Source organism: Merops nubicus, unplaced genomic scaffold, assembly GCF_000691845.1.
Source record: "Merops nubicus isolate BGI_N331 unplaced genomic scaffold, ASM69184v1 scaffold17953, whole genome shotgun sequence".
Classification (NCBI taxonomy): domain Eukaryota; kingdom Metazoa; phylum Chordata; class Aves; order Coraciiformes; family Meropidae; genus Merops; species Merops nubicus.
The window spans coordinates 25,387-41,348 of record NW_008597163.1 but is presented as its reverse complement, the minus strand read 5'-3'; the positions used below and the strand labels follow the sequence as shown (position 1 = coordinate 41,348).

Genomic DNA, 15,962 nt, shown 5'->3' with positions numbered 1-15,962 from the left:
TACACAGCAAGTAAAGAAGCAAACACCGTGGCTGCTACACAGGTGCAGTGAGACTATGAATGAAATAATGAGTCTAGGAGAGGCTAAGAGGGAAACTGTGTCATATTTGGGAAATCACAGGTTTAACCAAATGACGATTCACTGAGATTCTTTACCAGAATAATGTCAGAGATGATCAACAGAAAATCAACATTCTTTAATTAGTAGAATTAATTATACTTTCTAGAACTCTTTGTTTTTCTAAATTTTATTTCTTCAACTTACATGCCCAGTCAGAATCTTAAGATTTTACTTGTCAACCTGGGGAAAATTTGTCATTGGTGGTCTGTGTTGTTCCACTTAACCTATAAGATATGCAAGAAATCGTCTGTGTATATGAATATATTATCATCTGCAAAGATAGGATGAAGCTTCAGAAAATATTTTGCACAGCCTTAAGATTTTTTAGAAATGTTTTTTTCTGCTTTAATATTTTAAGAAAATAACAAGTAAAAGAAAACTATCTGGAAATTACAAAGCACGCCTTGAAAAAAATCTGTAAACCTGGAGTAAAATACTTGCAAAAAACGTAAGAAGCAGACAAAATATCACCTGTACACAAAATCCCAAAATATTTTATATTATATATGCTTTATATTTGTTACTGTGCAATGATATGTTTAATGAAAAGAAGCTGAAGTTATTGCTTTCAAACACTTAACAGAATTTCTTTTTTCCTTTCTTTCTCCTCTCCATATTACTACTTTTTATTTCCCACTTACCTTTTAAGGTTGTTTTTGCTTTATGTCTGAAGCATATTTTTCATTTGATAAAGACAAGATTTCAAAAAATACTTTTAGCGTTTCACCTGGTATTAAGTAAGATCTTTGTCTTTTAATGATGTTATAACCTGTCTCATGAAATAATATCAAAATTGCTCTCTAAATAAAAATATAGAATAATAGTGTGTAGAAATCCCCACCTCTCATAATGAGCCATTTCACTACATGCTTTAAAGGAGTTAAAGCAAAAAAACTGCAAAACTGATCTTACTTAAATAGACTGCTGCTATGGCTCTTAAAAGTTCTGTAAAATCCTCATGACATACTATGCACATTTGCTGCTATAGCTTTGCAAAGCAAGTCCTACATATGGAGCACTTGCATATATTCCAGGCCAAACCTCAGCAAAACTCCAAAACCAACTTCCAGGAAGTTTAAAAGTTTTAATTTTAATACTAATCATTAAATGTGTGAGTAATCTCCTCATACTGATTACACTGGTATTTCTAAAATAATTGTCAGCCTGCTTTACCTTAAAATGATACCCTTTCTTAAATTTGATTAACTTACTTAATCTGATACATTGTTACACAATGCTGGAATTAAAAAGTATTTCATGCCAAATGGAAAAAAATTACTTCAGATTCTTAAAGCTGGTTTAAATGTTCACTTCCATTGTTTCTTAGATTTCTGGTAAAGACATTAATCATGTAAAATTGTACAAGTACTACTGGGATCAGCAGAGATTGTAGTTTTTGCTTTTCCAGAGAGTGAGGGTGTAACACATGGCAATAAGAATAATTAGACACCTGGTAAACTTGCCAATAATACATAAGTTTAATAGCTGCAGCATTGATAAAAGTCACACCATCACTGTATATGCAACTGTACGTTTCAATACGGACTACTAGACCCACAGATCATTAAATCAGAACAGTATGCATGCCTGAAAAAAGCAGAAAGTTTTTTTCTTTTATAATTTTTCCAGGCTATACTGCTCTGTTTGCTAATAATTTCCATTAGTGAGTTTCTGTTGTGATAGAATGACAGTAATATAGAAATAATCTTATTAACATGAGACTGTAAAGACTAATTGTCTATAGTTGGCTTAGCAGAAACAAATCTCCCATTTCAATCTCCTCATTAAACCTTGCCCCATCTGTTGTAACTGATGCCTTATTTTTTATTCAGTGAAGCATGAAGCAGATTCTTCATAGGATTAACTTGTTAAAATTACATCAAGCTTTACTGATTTGAGTTACTGAACAAAAAGTTTAAGAACTTCCATATGTGAATTCACCTGCAATGTACTTATTTTTAGTCAGTTTATATATATCCAAAATTTGAATTAACATTTTGTTTAAAATACTCACGTTATTAAATACTACTTATTGCAATTTAGCCCATGGGAGAACAAATAACTATGTCAATCTTGAATGTTTTTTATTAAACTAAAGTTCATTTTTATTTATAGAATATCCAAACATGAGGGTCTTGCGAAGTTTCTAGTTTCCTTTCATTAAAGTTTCTTTATACTGATTTCTCATCACTATGTTCATCTATGTTATAAAACTGAATCACATGAAGAAAATACATACTACCTGTTGAAAATTAATTTAGTTTTATGGGGTCCAAAAAGCTTATTTCTTTATTTTATGATTGTATACATTTGGGATATTTTTTTTTTCCACACTTCTACGCAGACATAGTTAATGTTTTGAGACTGATTAAATGAGGCAAACCTGCTCTTATCTGGTCTGTCTTCTCAGTCTCTCCGCCAACACTACTGAAAAACATCTACAACAGTCAAAAACCAGACTAGTAAAACATACAACTAATGCCTATTCAGAGATTAAGTGGTCAAGATAAATAAATCACTTGTCCATACAAGAGCATACAAGAGATTTTACCTCCACATTCTCCCAAATTAAATTGTTTTGAAAAAATGTCAGGTTGCTTTGTTCGCCAGCAGTGTCTTCCTATAATTAAGCTTTTGCTTAGTGTGTGCTTATTCAAACTGAATTCCATTCTTGCAGCTGTATTAGTCTCTCAGTTTGAGGAAATAGAAGCTATTGCCACACATTACTTATATTAATTCTATTTGTAGAAGATAAACACATGACTGAATAACAATTAAACAAAAGGGATTTCTAACATATGTTGTACATTAAAAAAAAAAAAAGAAAAGAAATAATTGTATTTGACAAAAAAAATTGAGCTCAGATTTTATTTATAGTGTATGTATCTGGAAAACAAACAAACAAATTATTAAATACTGTAGAAAATAGTAGTCCGTGTTCTCTGTACATCATTTCCTTTATATGGCTTCACTAAGGTAAAGCATGTCAAATATATCCCCACTGCAAAGTTCTGTCTAATTCTGTCTTGTTTTCATCCGCTACTGAAACAGATTGCACCTCCTTGATTAGTCTGAAAGGAAGTTGGAAACTTATACCTCTTTGAAGTGAGGAATTAAGACAGAAGCACAGATCACTTGCTGAAAATTTTCTTGATAATATGAATATAACAGCAGTAAACTATTTGATGCAATATTGCTTCTCAAAAACTGATCTGAAACTATGAAAAATAAGAAGATGCATGCTACTAAATAGTAGGTGGAATCTTGCGTCATGCCTTGTTAATGTCATGGCATCAAAAAAACAGACCTGAAGATATTACTTTTTAATAATCTAATATTTAATGAGAATGAATAATGTGCATGTTATTTTTAAATTAAAACAACAGATACAAGTGTATATAAAAAGCTTGATGAATTCTTAGTTTTGTTATTAGTTTGCTATAGGCATCTAAGCAATAAAAACACAGATACCAGGCACTTTACCAGCCCTGTTTTGGCATATATGGCAAGACAGAGAGTCACAGGTTTCACAGCCAACAGCTAATGCTTGCTGTAATCTGGAAAGCCAGCAGAATCATGTGGCTAGGAAGTGTACCAATGGCATGACTCAAAGGCAAGGACTTAATTCTCTTTCTTTGCAACTGATTACATGTGCTTTTTCTTTTTGTTGAGAAAAACAGAAGTGGAATAACCTCTAGCTGTCACTGTCTCTCATTATTATTGCCATTAGGAAGAACACTTGTATTCCTCAAGAGGCTTAAAAGTGTTTAAAGAACACATTTCTAGGCAAGATTTGAACTGTAGAGTTATTTATTAAAAATGTAGCATATTAAACCTGTAGTTAAAAAGCCTCTATAGGAGTAAGCAAGAGCATACTCAACTCATACTGCATATGGTAGAGAAGTTTTTCACAAAAAAAAAAAAACCCCAGCCAAATAAGAAAGTGTTCTGTAACTGTACTGCATTATGATGCAGCTCTTCTATAAGTGACAAAGCTAAATTGCATGAAAACTGTCACTAATTTAAATCTTTTTACCTGTTTTTTTTCTACTAGTCCAAATCTGAAGGGTCTTACTTCACGGAGTTGTAACAGCTTTAGCACTAATATGAAAAAAAGTCATCAAAGGCTATGAGAAAAAGTTAACTCCACAGATGTTAGGTTAGTTTGACTTTACGTGCTTTTACGGCTTACTCCACTTCTTCCAAAGTAGGAGTCATGATAAGCAAGGAAACTGCTATTACAGGAAGAGAGAAATACCCACTTCAGTTAGAAGTACTGCAAAAAAACTGCAAACCTAAATTATTTGGTCTTAAATGTATGTCTAAACAGCTAAACCAACATGGTTGAATTTTGTTCTAACCTGAATAAGTTTTAAGGCCATTCTTTATTAGAACTGCAATCACTTTATTTATATGCCTGACGATAGGCTTAGAAGCCTAATTATAGACATTAGGATTTAAGTTTTGGCAATACATACTGTGTATAAACAAGCTAACAAAAAAAAAAAAATCTGTATTATGGGAAAATAAACATTACCAGTTTAACTTTAGACTATGCAAATCTTTACTGCAAGAACTACAAAATGCAATTTCTACTAGTGCAGAGCAGCACTACTGAATTACAGAAAAGAACGTTAGCATAAATGACCTTATAAAGCTAAAAGTCCAATAAAAAAAACCCATAGCACCATTTATTTTCAGAAATTATTTTGATAAAATATCCCTATGCAATCTCTGATTTTAAGCATATAAAATGACAGATATGGATTGAATTGACAAGTAAGACACAACGGTTCAGGTAGTATTATTTTCTCTATTTACTAATACAAAAATGTATTAAATACTAGAAAATTTGTCTCTGGGAATGCATGTTTCTCAAAGAATAAGTTTTTTAAACTAACTTAATTTTAATAGGGTTTCATCTATGCAAACTGCCTATGAGACTTGTAAACATTAATATCTGTTTAGTTCCCTAGTTAAGAATACATGTACTGTACTAAAAAAAACCCAAAAGAACACACTCAGAAAAAATAAAACACCAGGCTTACCTGAAGCCCCTGTCTCATGCATTTTTTCTTCATGCTTGCTGTCTGGCTTACAACCACTTTTTTCATCAGCTTCATCGTCACCCCACCAGGCCGGCTGTCCATACAAGGGTGTCCCACGCGGCATGGCAGAAAGATCTACAATATAAGCCCCAAAGAGAGGAAACTACTTTGCTATTTAGCCGTGATATTTAGGTTAAAGTACCATGAATAAAGAGTAATTTGCTTGAATCATTTCTCCGGCAAGCTGAAGTGAATTAGTTGCATGCATTTGCCTAAACATAAAACAAACTTGGAGGCTTGATAACTGATCTGGGTTCTAAATATAAAAGCTTACTAGTGACCTGATGAAAACTTCTGGCACAAGTCTTTATGCAAAGGCAGCTGACATCTCTTATTGTTACCCTTTTATATATGTATAAACATTATTTTCTGCTTTCAGTCATCAGCACAGCAGTACAGTCCTAAAGGCTGTCCACTGCTACTTCTGTGAGAAGATTCTCACTTTTATCCACATTGACCTTTCAATGAAATCTGAACTCACTGCATGAAAAACTGATCAAATTTTGCAGTGTTGCCAAGGTTCCAAATTACTGACAGCCAGTACAGAGTGCTGAAAGTTACCTTGTGTAAAACATTACTGAGCACAACCTTCTTATGTTTTTTAGGCAAGGCACTAAATTGCAGTACAATTAAAAATTCTATTTCTTATATAGGTTGTATACAAGACTAAACATTGAAATGTAAAAACTAAATAAGAAAAAAAACCCCATTGATATAATTATGTTTTCTACCTTGATAATGAATTTACTGTATTACTTTTGAACTGATCTTGTGGAATACTTCGCCCTACTCAGACTTAGCTATTCCAGTGTCATACAGATGTTCTGAAGATACTATAAACAGTCTTTATATAAAATAACGTGATCTGTTCAAATCCATCTTAGTAGCTTGTCTGATACTTCATCCATCATGAATTTCAATATTTTTAAAGTCTTATTCACTGCAATTACAAAGATGATATTTATTTTCATAGCCACGCCAAAAGTTTCTATATGGTGGGAAGATACTAAGCATTTCTTTCTTTAAATGGCATTACACTTTAGTTAATACTGAATCATTTTTAAAAACTTGATGGCTGATGCTTGTGCACTGAATTAGCAACAGTAAATCACTATGCATATCTATAGCAACAGTGAGAGAATCAGTCCTCTAAAATATTCTGAGAGCTGCACTCAAACAGAAAATCCTATCACTAACTTTGACTTACTTTGTGGAAGAGTGAAAAGAAAAATGGCAGATGAGGATAAAAAGCCCACCATGCTACTTTATGAAAACTTAAGAGGACCTGAATGCCAAAAGCCGTACTGAATAGCAACACTGAAGTAATGGATAGGTCTTATGTGCCCTTAATAGGATTCTAGATAAGCCAACAAAACAAACAGGTTAGTTATAGTATACAGAGCTCTGTATGTGGGGAAGAGAACTATTTGAAGTGTCCTCTAGAAGAACAAATTAAACCTACACACAGCTGTACAGCCTTGACCTAAGCAGCCAGATCTAGTCAGCTCCATATTCAGGAAGCAACAATACCTGATTCCTTTCTCATTCTTGTGGTTATCTCCTGTAGTAACAGGTAACACAGCACATTACTATAAGATGGAACAATGAAGTTTAGTAAGGCTCACACTGCAGTTAAGACATCTGCAGCAGAGCCACCATGACATGTTACAAAAATATGAAAGGTGATGTAGAAACAAGACCAAAGCTACAGTTTCCACATTTTTTTAAACCACAATGGAATCCTGACACATCTAACAATGAATGCTAGTAACTATAAAATAAAAAGCCCACCCATTAAAAAAAAACAAAAACCCAAAACAAACAAAAACAACCACTAAAAAACCCAAAACAAAACGAAACAAAAACCAACTACACCACTTGATGACAAGGGTGGTGGTAAAAAATACACACCGCTCCTGAACAAATATTTTCAGTTAACCTGCAAAAAATATTCCTTTCCTGCCACAGTTCTGGAAGTTTGTCATTTTGGGAAAGAGAAATGCAAAAATCTGATAAATGCTGATTAAATGCCCCTTAAGAATTTTCTTAACATCTGGATGCTGCAGTAAAAAATGCAGGAATTAAATTCTGAAAGTCGTTAATTACACCTACAGTACATATGTAAAATTTCATATATGTGGAGTTCTTACTCTCTACAGAATTTCACAAGTATCCTATCAAAGGAAATGGATAATTTTTCCAAGTCTGTGTGCTTCTGCAGCAAAAATAAACCTTACCCATTGATTTCTCTTCAGATTTCAGTGCTTCTGTTGCTTTGTGCTGCACTTCTGCTGTGGAGTCTGTTACCTTGGACTCTGAGCTTTTTGAGCTGGTTTGCTTTGATCCTTCTGCCTCTGAAGATTTTTGGGATAACTGGAGTTGGCTTGTGAATTTTTCATGCTACATGATATTAAACAGAGATAAAAACATCCTCAAAGAGTGGAAAAAACTCTTATATTACAAATACCTATACTTTATTGGAAGAACATCTAGGAACTGCATGTTGTTACCTTAAGTGCTTCTTCAGGGACTCTCATCTCTCCCCTGACGACAGTAAAGAGATTAGTATGTAGGAAATGTTAAGGAAAATACTGGGAAAATTTCTCATTTCACAAGAGGATTTTACAGAAAAGCAACAGTTCTGCCATTGGAATGGTGACACTTTACAAATATGTCACTATTGGGACTAGCATGTACAAACATGCTCAAAGCAAATGCACAATACTATCATTTGCTATTTATAACCAGAACATAGAGTAGATACCTTAATATTGTACTAATCCAAGTTCTCCATTTTTTTCATTGAGCAGTTTCCTGAGTAACTGTAATCTTCTCTACTTGTATACAATCTTATACGATGCCAGTATTTGTGTATTTGCCTCAAAGAAAAGTCACGTTCCTTAGCAACACAGAAGTTACACATTAGGTTTTAAACAGTAATTGGAATTTGAAATTTCTTGCAGAGAGAAACAATGACAGATACTTAAACAATAGTTCTGACCAAGCTACAGTATTGTAAAACCCACAATTTTCTCTAACATAGATAGTTTTTTTTAGTAATAGGAGAAACAAATATTTCAAAGTTGCTTCTCAAACAGTATGAGAATCTTTCATTTAACACAACCATACTTTTAAAAAGAAAAGTGTGTCCCACCACTATGGATTTTTATGACAAGGATATCATATCCAAATCTCAGTTTATCTTCTAACTTCAGAGTGATGTATGTCTGTTCTGGAATCCTCACATCATTCACAAATGTCTAACAAAACAAATGAGGACAGAAGGAGATGCTGTTAAATTCCAGCATAATAAAATGACAAATCACTTAAATAATTTTATAAGACAGTTTTCAGTACTGTAAATTTTCTTCTAGTGATTCACTGGGGAATTAAATGATAAGCTCAAATTGCCACTCGCCTCACAAAGTATTTAGAATGAAAGGTAAAACATGAGTCGCTAACCAGGCCACTGACATCACACTGGTCTTAAAAAGTTTCTTACAAGTTTAGTCTTATTAGAAGTATTTACTGAATTGTTGATTAATTCTCCCTCAAATTAGCACCTCCATGCATTATTTTTCTTGTAGTTTGCTTTTCCAATCCCAATTAGCTGTCAGAATTTATCACCATATTTGTACAGCATTTTACACTGGATACGAGCATTCTGATGTAGCTTATCATTGCTAAACCCTGTCAAAAGATTTAAAGTAAAAACGGACAAACTTAGTGCATCTGACTAACTTGAAATAGGAGTGATAAAGAATTTAATGTATTGTGACTCTTGAAAGAGTGGGCATAACAAAATTTGTAAGCAAAAATAACATTATTATAACAGAGAAATCAGAAAAGCTTTCACTGATTTGGAGAAGGATTTATGTACCTGAAAGTTTGCCCAATTTCACCAGCCATATCAGTTGGCTGTTAAGAGGTGATACAGATTGCCAATCATTCCAATTTCAACTTCTGGATTAAACCTAACAGTGAATAACAAGGAAATTCCAAAAACATGCAGGTATAGATTTCAATAGAGCACCTGAGATATATGCTACTACTAATTAGAGGGGCAGCAAGGAGGAAGAATAATACACATACAAGCCAAAATTGATCTCAAAGATGCAATCTGGAAGAGATGGAAAACAACTGACTCTCTGTGGTTAATATTATTTAAACCCTAAAGAAAACTCTAGAAAGTAACCTACATCAAATTCTACAACAGACACAACCCTTATAAGAACCAGGAAAATTAAAACAGTTTGTTTCTCTATTGGAAGAGATCTGCATCTTTAAAGACTGATTTATAGTTGCAGGAAGGCAGGTTGTCAGCATCAAGCAAACCATCCAAGTTACTAACATCAGCAAGACTTATTGTGGTGACTTCAGATAGCAGAAACCAAAGGCAGTAATACACTAAGGTAGCAGTGGGCATCAGGATACAAGTGTTCTTCTCCCATCTTGCCCTTTTGCTGTTGGAGGCAATGTTTAAACCATCAGGTAGAAAATTCTCCCAGCCTGCCGCCTCCCAATGACAGCTCTCAAATTGGTGCTTCTGCTCATCCTGAGTTACACCACTCAACAAAACTCTCCAAATTAGGCTGCATCTCTAACTATGAAAGTGAATTGCTTCCTAAACTGAATCTGTTACGTTCAGAGAAAACCCTAGATAGTGTCAGTACCTTCTGAATTCACTCAGTGACAGAGATACATAAAAGGGTGAAGACATGTTTTGTCTAGTGGAACAGAATATTCAGCTTGCAATTACAAAAAGTAGAGAACAGGCTATGAAATAAAAGAAAACAGTAAATGTGACTCTGCGTAACATCTAAGACACTTTCAGAGTTACAGATTCTTGAAGAATCCTCCTACAGAGTGAGCTGACAAAATACCTCTGCACAGCATCTTGCCTTAAACTATTCCTCAAGACTCAATTCAAATTTGCATTAAGAAGCTATATTTTATTCTGTTAAGTTCCTCTCCTCTACATTCTCCTCTAGCTTTCTTGAAATCTTCTCTCTTCTTTTACCTGAACAGAATGCAATATCTGGACTTAAAAGAATGGAGCATCTTCCTTGTAAGAAATATAAATAATCAGCTATATTTGAGATGTCTCTTGTTCCTGGTGTTACTTCATTTTATTTTGAAATACAAAATGAAGGCTTAACTTAGGGCAAATTCAGAGCAAAAAAAAATTTAAGGATTAGTTGGTATGAAAGTGTTGCATTATTTTATGAATTATTTATCAGTTGTGTACTTTTCCATAACCTAAAAAAAGTACATCTTCTTGCTTGTTTTTACTCTTCATAACAACTACATGCAAATACTACAAATAGGAGATTAAATATCCAGGGTGCCTTTCTGAAACACATTTACTATTGGTTTGTGCCCATTTTGGGGACTCGGAACATGAGAACTCCACAGGACAATGCTATTTCCAAGTTAAGAATTCTACAACAACATGTACATGTTTCTAAGGAATGCAGCAGATTAAATATGCCGTTTTTAAAGTACTTTGAAGTTAGGGGCATACACACACACAAAAATAAACTTGAATAATTAAGTCATGAAATTGAATCGTTGAATGTCTGTACTGCTAATCTAAAACTAGGATTAGATGAAGTCTGGAAAGAGAAACAATGTCCTTCCCCCAAATAGTAAAGTTATTTCCTGTTGGTTTCTTTTTCTAAATTAAAATTATGTTTCCTTCATTACTTAAAAAAACACCCACATAATTTTACCTCCTTCATAGAAAGTATCTTCCATGAGAAGTCAGAACTAAAGGTACAACTACTTGCTGGTTTGTAAGCATGAAACTGAGTACTGCTTAACAAATATTTATTCAAATTCAACATCGTTCAGAGTCCAGAGCAAAAACCCATGTGAAGAATGTCCTCAAGGCAGCCTGAATTCTACTGAATCAACAAAATTTAGCATGCCTTGTAAACATTTATGTATTTATGTACGTATGCATTTTTCCTCCTGGGTCAGAGTTTTGAAACTCATGTGTATGCAGTACACTCAACCCAGAGAACTCTGAAGGTCATGTGTGCAGTGTACAGACATGCTCGTGACTGAACTGTTGGCATACAACAGCCAAGCCCCAGTTGCTTTGCCACTGGAGTTTAAATATCCCATCACAAGCTTTGGGATGTAAGACAAGGCCAGCCTGAAAAGCTAGTTACTATGTAAACAAGGAATTCTCTTCCCTACTTTAAATCACTCTACACATGTCTATATAGTCACATTATTTCCAAAGCTTTACTCTTCAAATAGTGAGTCAACTCTCTTCAAGCCTTCACAAAGCTCACTGAGCATTCTGCAATTCAGTCCTAAAACATCTCTGTGAAAGGACTTCAGTATCTTGTAAATATCTCTGAGAATAATGTTATTCATTATTCAGGGGCCATGGATGTTTGATTTTTCCAGTATGTTTTTGAGGTCACAAGACAAAGGAGAAAATACAGTTGAATTCTGTTGATGCTGGTGAAATAACATGATATCTTAGCAACTTTACTCATTTCCTTCAGAAAAGAGAAATCCTTTAATTATTTTTTTTTTTATCAAGTTAAAAGAGGAATAAACATAAAATATACAATAGGAATGACCTGGAGGAATAATGACAGATTATTAGAAATAAAACTTGGCATCATGTGTATCTGATTAAAATTTACTTTTGCTTTACTTTCAAATGTGGATATGAAAGTCCAGGGTAGAAAACTGCTGTAACTCTTTTGCTGACCTGTGTGTGAATCAACCACACTGTCCTGGTTCCGTGTAAAAAGGGGTTCAGGGCAGGACCCACACGGAACAGAACTATGTACTCGCCTCTCCCCCCCCCCAGAGAGAGAGAGAGAGAGACACTTTGGAAAAAAAATGAAGTATATTGTTCAACAAGGAACAGAAAACGAAAAAGGGAGGTAAGGAAAATAATATATACAAAGATTAGGGGAATAATACAAAAAATAAAATATACAAAACCCTCAGAAATGGTTCCAGGGTCCCACGGAGTGAAAGGAGAACTTTCCTCTCCGAGCTCCAAGGCAGGAGTGAAATAAGAAACCACTCCCTGCCTCTTATCAGAGTGTGTGTGGGAAGGGGAGGGAATACAATGGTTTCACACCCACCCGGTGTCCTCCCAGTTGCTGGAAGGTCACGACCCCATTCCAAGCCTCAAACCACAACACACACACATGAGAATATTCAGATATCAAGTACAATTACAGTTATATTGTGAAGTTATTTGAGAATCATAAAACTCAAAGCAAAAGCCCTATGGTACTGGTAGTAGCCATCTCTCCTTAAACTCTGTATTATCTTGAGTGGTTAAAGCACATCATACCAATGGTCCTGTGGATAAAGAAAATTGAGTGGTCCTGTATACAAAGAAAAGCTATATCTGTTCTAGAAAGAAATGGGACTAAGTGGGGGAGACCCAAAATAAATGTTTGCTCTTGATGAAGCAAGCTAATGAAAAAAAAAAAAAGCAAGCTCTTGATGAAGCAATAATTTAATTTTTAAAAGTATCTAAAGGGCTACAAATATGACAAAGTTAGTAGGTTTTTAATAATCTATTACAATATTCAGAATATTTATAAAAGGCAAAGCTTACCTAAATATTGTTTATGCAATTCCTAGAAAAGCCTTAAAACACAAGATGTCATACAAAACTATTTTGCCCACAACTTTTCATTTTTGCTATATTCATTTCTAATAACTTGCCACACATTATTCACAGTTTGATACTGATAAACTAAATGCAAATATAGATTTAAATAGGTTTTACATATAAGATGTTTATTGTGTACTTTTTTCCCCCCATATGAAATAGAGCTTCACACTCTCTTCTGTCCAAAAGGAGGAGAATGGAATAGCATATAAAGTAAAAATCAATTTCTTAACCAGATATTTTAGAGATTGGAAAAAAAAATTATATTTACAATATAGGCAAAATTAGTTTGGGGTTTTTTTTTATATTTCTGAAACACAGAAGCGTAACATATTCCTTTTTATTCTTTTGAATTTCTCTTACAGCCAAAGCCCCCTGATTAAACAAATTTATTGTAGCTCTTTAACATGTAGTTGAAAGCCTCTACAAAAACATTTTCCTTTTGAATGTTCATCCATTTCTAATCTTGCATTAAAAAGATATTAACGTACACTTATTAAGTCATACTCTCTTGGCTCAAAAACAAATCCCCCAACAAACATACTATGGGGAGCTATCAGTTTCTGATGTTCTTACCCCATTCAAGCTGCCCAAATCCTTCACTAAGTGTTCATCTGTAGAGGCATCGTAGTTAAGTACAGCATGTTGCTTGTCCACACTCCGTGACTAAAATATATTAAAAAAAAACCAAAACAAACATAAAATAAGGTGTTTCAAAAACAGATTAAGATAGCATTAATAGCTATTTCTTCAAGTAACACGATTATTTTCTTCCTACATAGCACATCTGTTCAAATTACATTAAGAAGTTAGTCCCACATATGAAAAAAGTCTGTTTCTAACGATATCCCACTCTGGTCCCAGATGCTTATAGCAGAATACTAAAATTGTTTCAGAATTCTTTTCTTGATGTTTCCCCAAATGTGACAATAAATCAGATCCTGCTGTAAGTTATCCAAATATCTTTTATTCAGTTCAACATAGTATCACTGATTTTTAAATGTAACATCATCACCTTTATTGCTCTCTCTCCTGAACTACATGAACCTTTTCAAAATGTGAATATGATTCTGTGGTATTGATGTTCCTTCTGAAACACCATCTCCTGTCATGCATCAGTAAATGTTCCATTATGTGGCCTGGGATACTTGCCATAATACACAAGCATTCTAATGGATTCTCCTTGATCTCAATTTCCTAACTGAGTTAGCTATAACCTCTTCACTAAATGTCTGACTGGTTCCTGAATTACTATTCCCACCAGTTCTGACTCTCTTTACCAGCCCCTCCTCAAGCACTTCAGCATTTCTTTATTTAATTAGTTCTTTATTCCACATCCAAACGTCAACCCGTAGACCAGGAACAATCTTTGTTACTATTTTCTCCAACAACACCACCTCCGTAACAGCTAAATCTCTCTTTTAGCACTCGTCCAAGGCCAAGTCTTTGCAGCCTGAGGTACTAACTGCAAGTAAGGATGAGGTGAGGCCATATTTATGAGTCCTTCATGCATGCATGTGGTCAGCACGTTGACATTTAGAAGACTTCCCAACTGGATGGAGCCCACAGCTTACCTTCTCCAGCTGTGCATGCTTGGTCTCAGTTTATTTGCTGGTAATTCTGCTAATGCAGAGTCCTGACATAATTGCATAGCAGCTGAATTCTTCCAACAACACTCTTCCCAGTTTCAAGTTTGCATCTTCTATTCTTGCTCCTCAAATCACTGTTCAGGACTGTGGAGCACTAAGAATGGTACATTTCTGGCTGACATGCCTGTGCCTATTTCTATACCAGCACCTGCAGTCTGTCATTTCTAGGGATCCCAGGTTATCAGTGCATCAACCAGTTCAAAGCATCAGAACGTGCAGTCATTACACCTACACAAGTGCTTTCTCTTATCACAATCCCACATCTATCAGCTCATTCTGCCTCTGTTTCTTGAGACTTGCTACTATTTTCCTTCCTTCTTTTCAACTTACTTCCTTAATCCTTCATTTCCATGTCATCTTTCCACTGCTTCACTTTCTCCTCAAAGAAATTAAACCAATCCTTTTCTGCTTATACTTACTATTTTAGTTTTAGATTTTTTATTTGAGCCTATTTACTCTACAGTCTTGAGGGATATAGCAGGGGGGCCTGGTTATAAAGGGAAGAGGGAAGAATTAAGGAAGAGATATACAAATGCACAAGGTCCATGGCAATAAAAGCTGCACTAGTACACTACATCAGTGAAGTGTTTTTAACAGTAGATGAAGAGGTACCAGTGTAGTTCGTTTCTCAAAAAAGTCAAATCCACTGATGTGAGTGTTCTGCTGAGTGTACAAGTCAAGCAGAGATTATACTTTTCCACGCTCAGGTGATGCAGCACTGCAAGCACAAGAATTACCCTATCTTTACCTGGGTTACAGGGAAAACTTCTGAGCTTCTTTCAATTATGTTACGCAAATATGCATTGTATTACTCAAGTCTGTGCCTTTCAGAGAAACACCTGAAATTCTGCACAATGTAAGGTTCTCCTCAGACTCAGATTACTTGCATTCAATTGCACACATCTTTATTGACTGCAGATGACCTTTATAGGTGCAAAGACTGTAAATCTACCAAATGCCATTTTTCCTTTGGATTTGTTATTGCAGCATTCCATTCATATTTAATTACCATCAAAGTTACTTTTTATGAGACTTTTTATAGGACTGTGGTGCCCTGGCTAGCAGATAAGAACCACAGAGCCTCCACTCACTCCCCTTGTGCCAGCAGGGTGGAGGATAAAACAGGAAGAGCAAAAGCAAGAAAGCTCACAGGTCAAATTAAAGAGAGCTTAAGCAGTAAAGGAAAGAGGAAGAAGAAACAAGAAGTAAAACAAACCAAGTGATGCACAGGCAATCAACTGCTCATCACCTCTGACAAGCAGACTAATGCCAACCCAGTCTTTGGACAGTGGTTACCTTCCTGAAAGACCCCTTCCTCAGTTTTTATTGCTGATCATGACATTATATGGCAAGGAATATCCCTTTGGTCAGTTTGGGTCAGCTGTCCTTATTGTGTTCCCTCTCCACTTATTGTGCACCCCAACA

General features: G+C 34.8%; 1 protein-coding gene across 1 annotated transcript in view; it reads right to left on the bottom strand.

Annotated features, from left to right (window-relative positions):
* Nucleotides 1–15,962, bottom strand: part of CEP170 (centrosomal protein 170kDa) — a gene marked incomplete at its 3' end in the record, with an annotated part of 71,139 nt that overhangs the window by 52,559 nt on the left and 2,618 nt on the right. The window contains exons 2-6 of the mRNA XM_008936632.1: nt 13,465–13,554; nt 8,410–8,488; nt 7,739–7,797; nt 7,466–7,628; nt 5,169–5,303 (exon numbers count right to left, since the gene is read on the bottom strand). Of these exons, the coding sequence (XP_008934880.1) occupies nt 5,169–5,303; nt 7,466–7,628; nt 7,739–7,797; nt 8,410–8,488; nt 13,465–13,554 (526 nt within the window). The remainder of the gene's footprint in view (nt 1–5,168; nt 5,304–7,465; nt 7,629–7,738; nt 7,798–8,409; nt 8,489–13,464; nt 13,555–15,962) is intronic.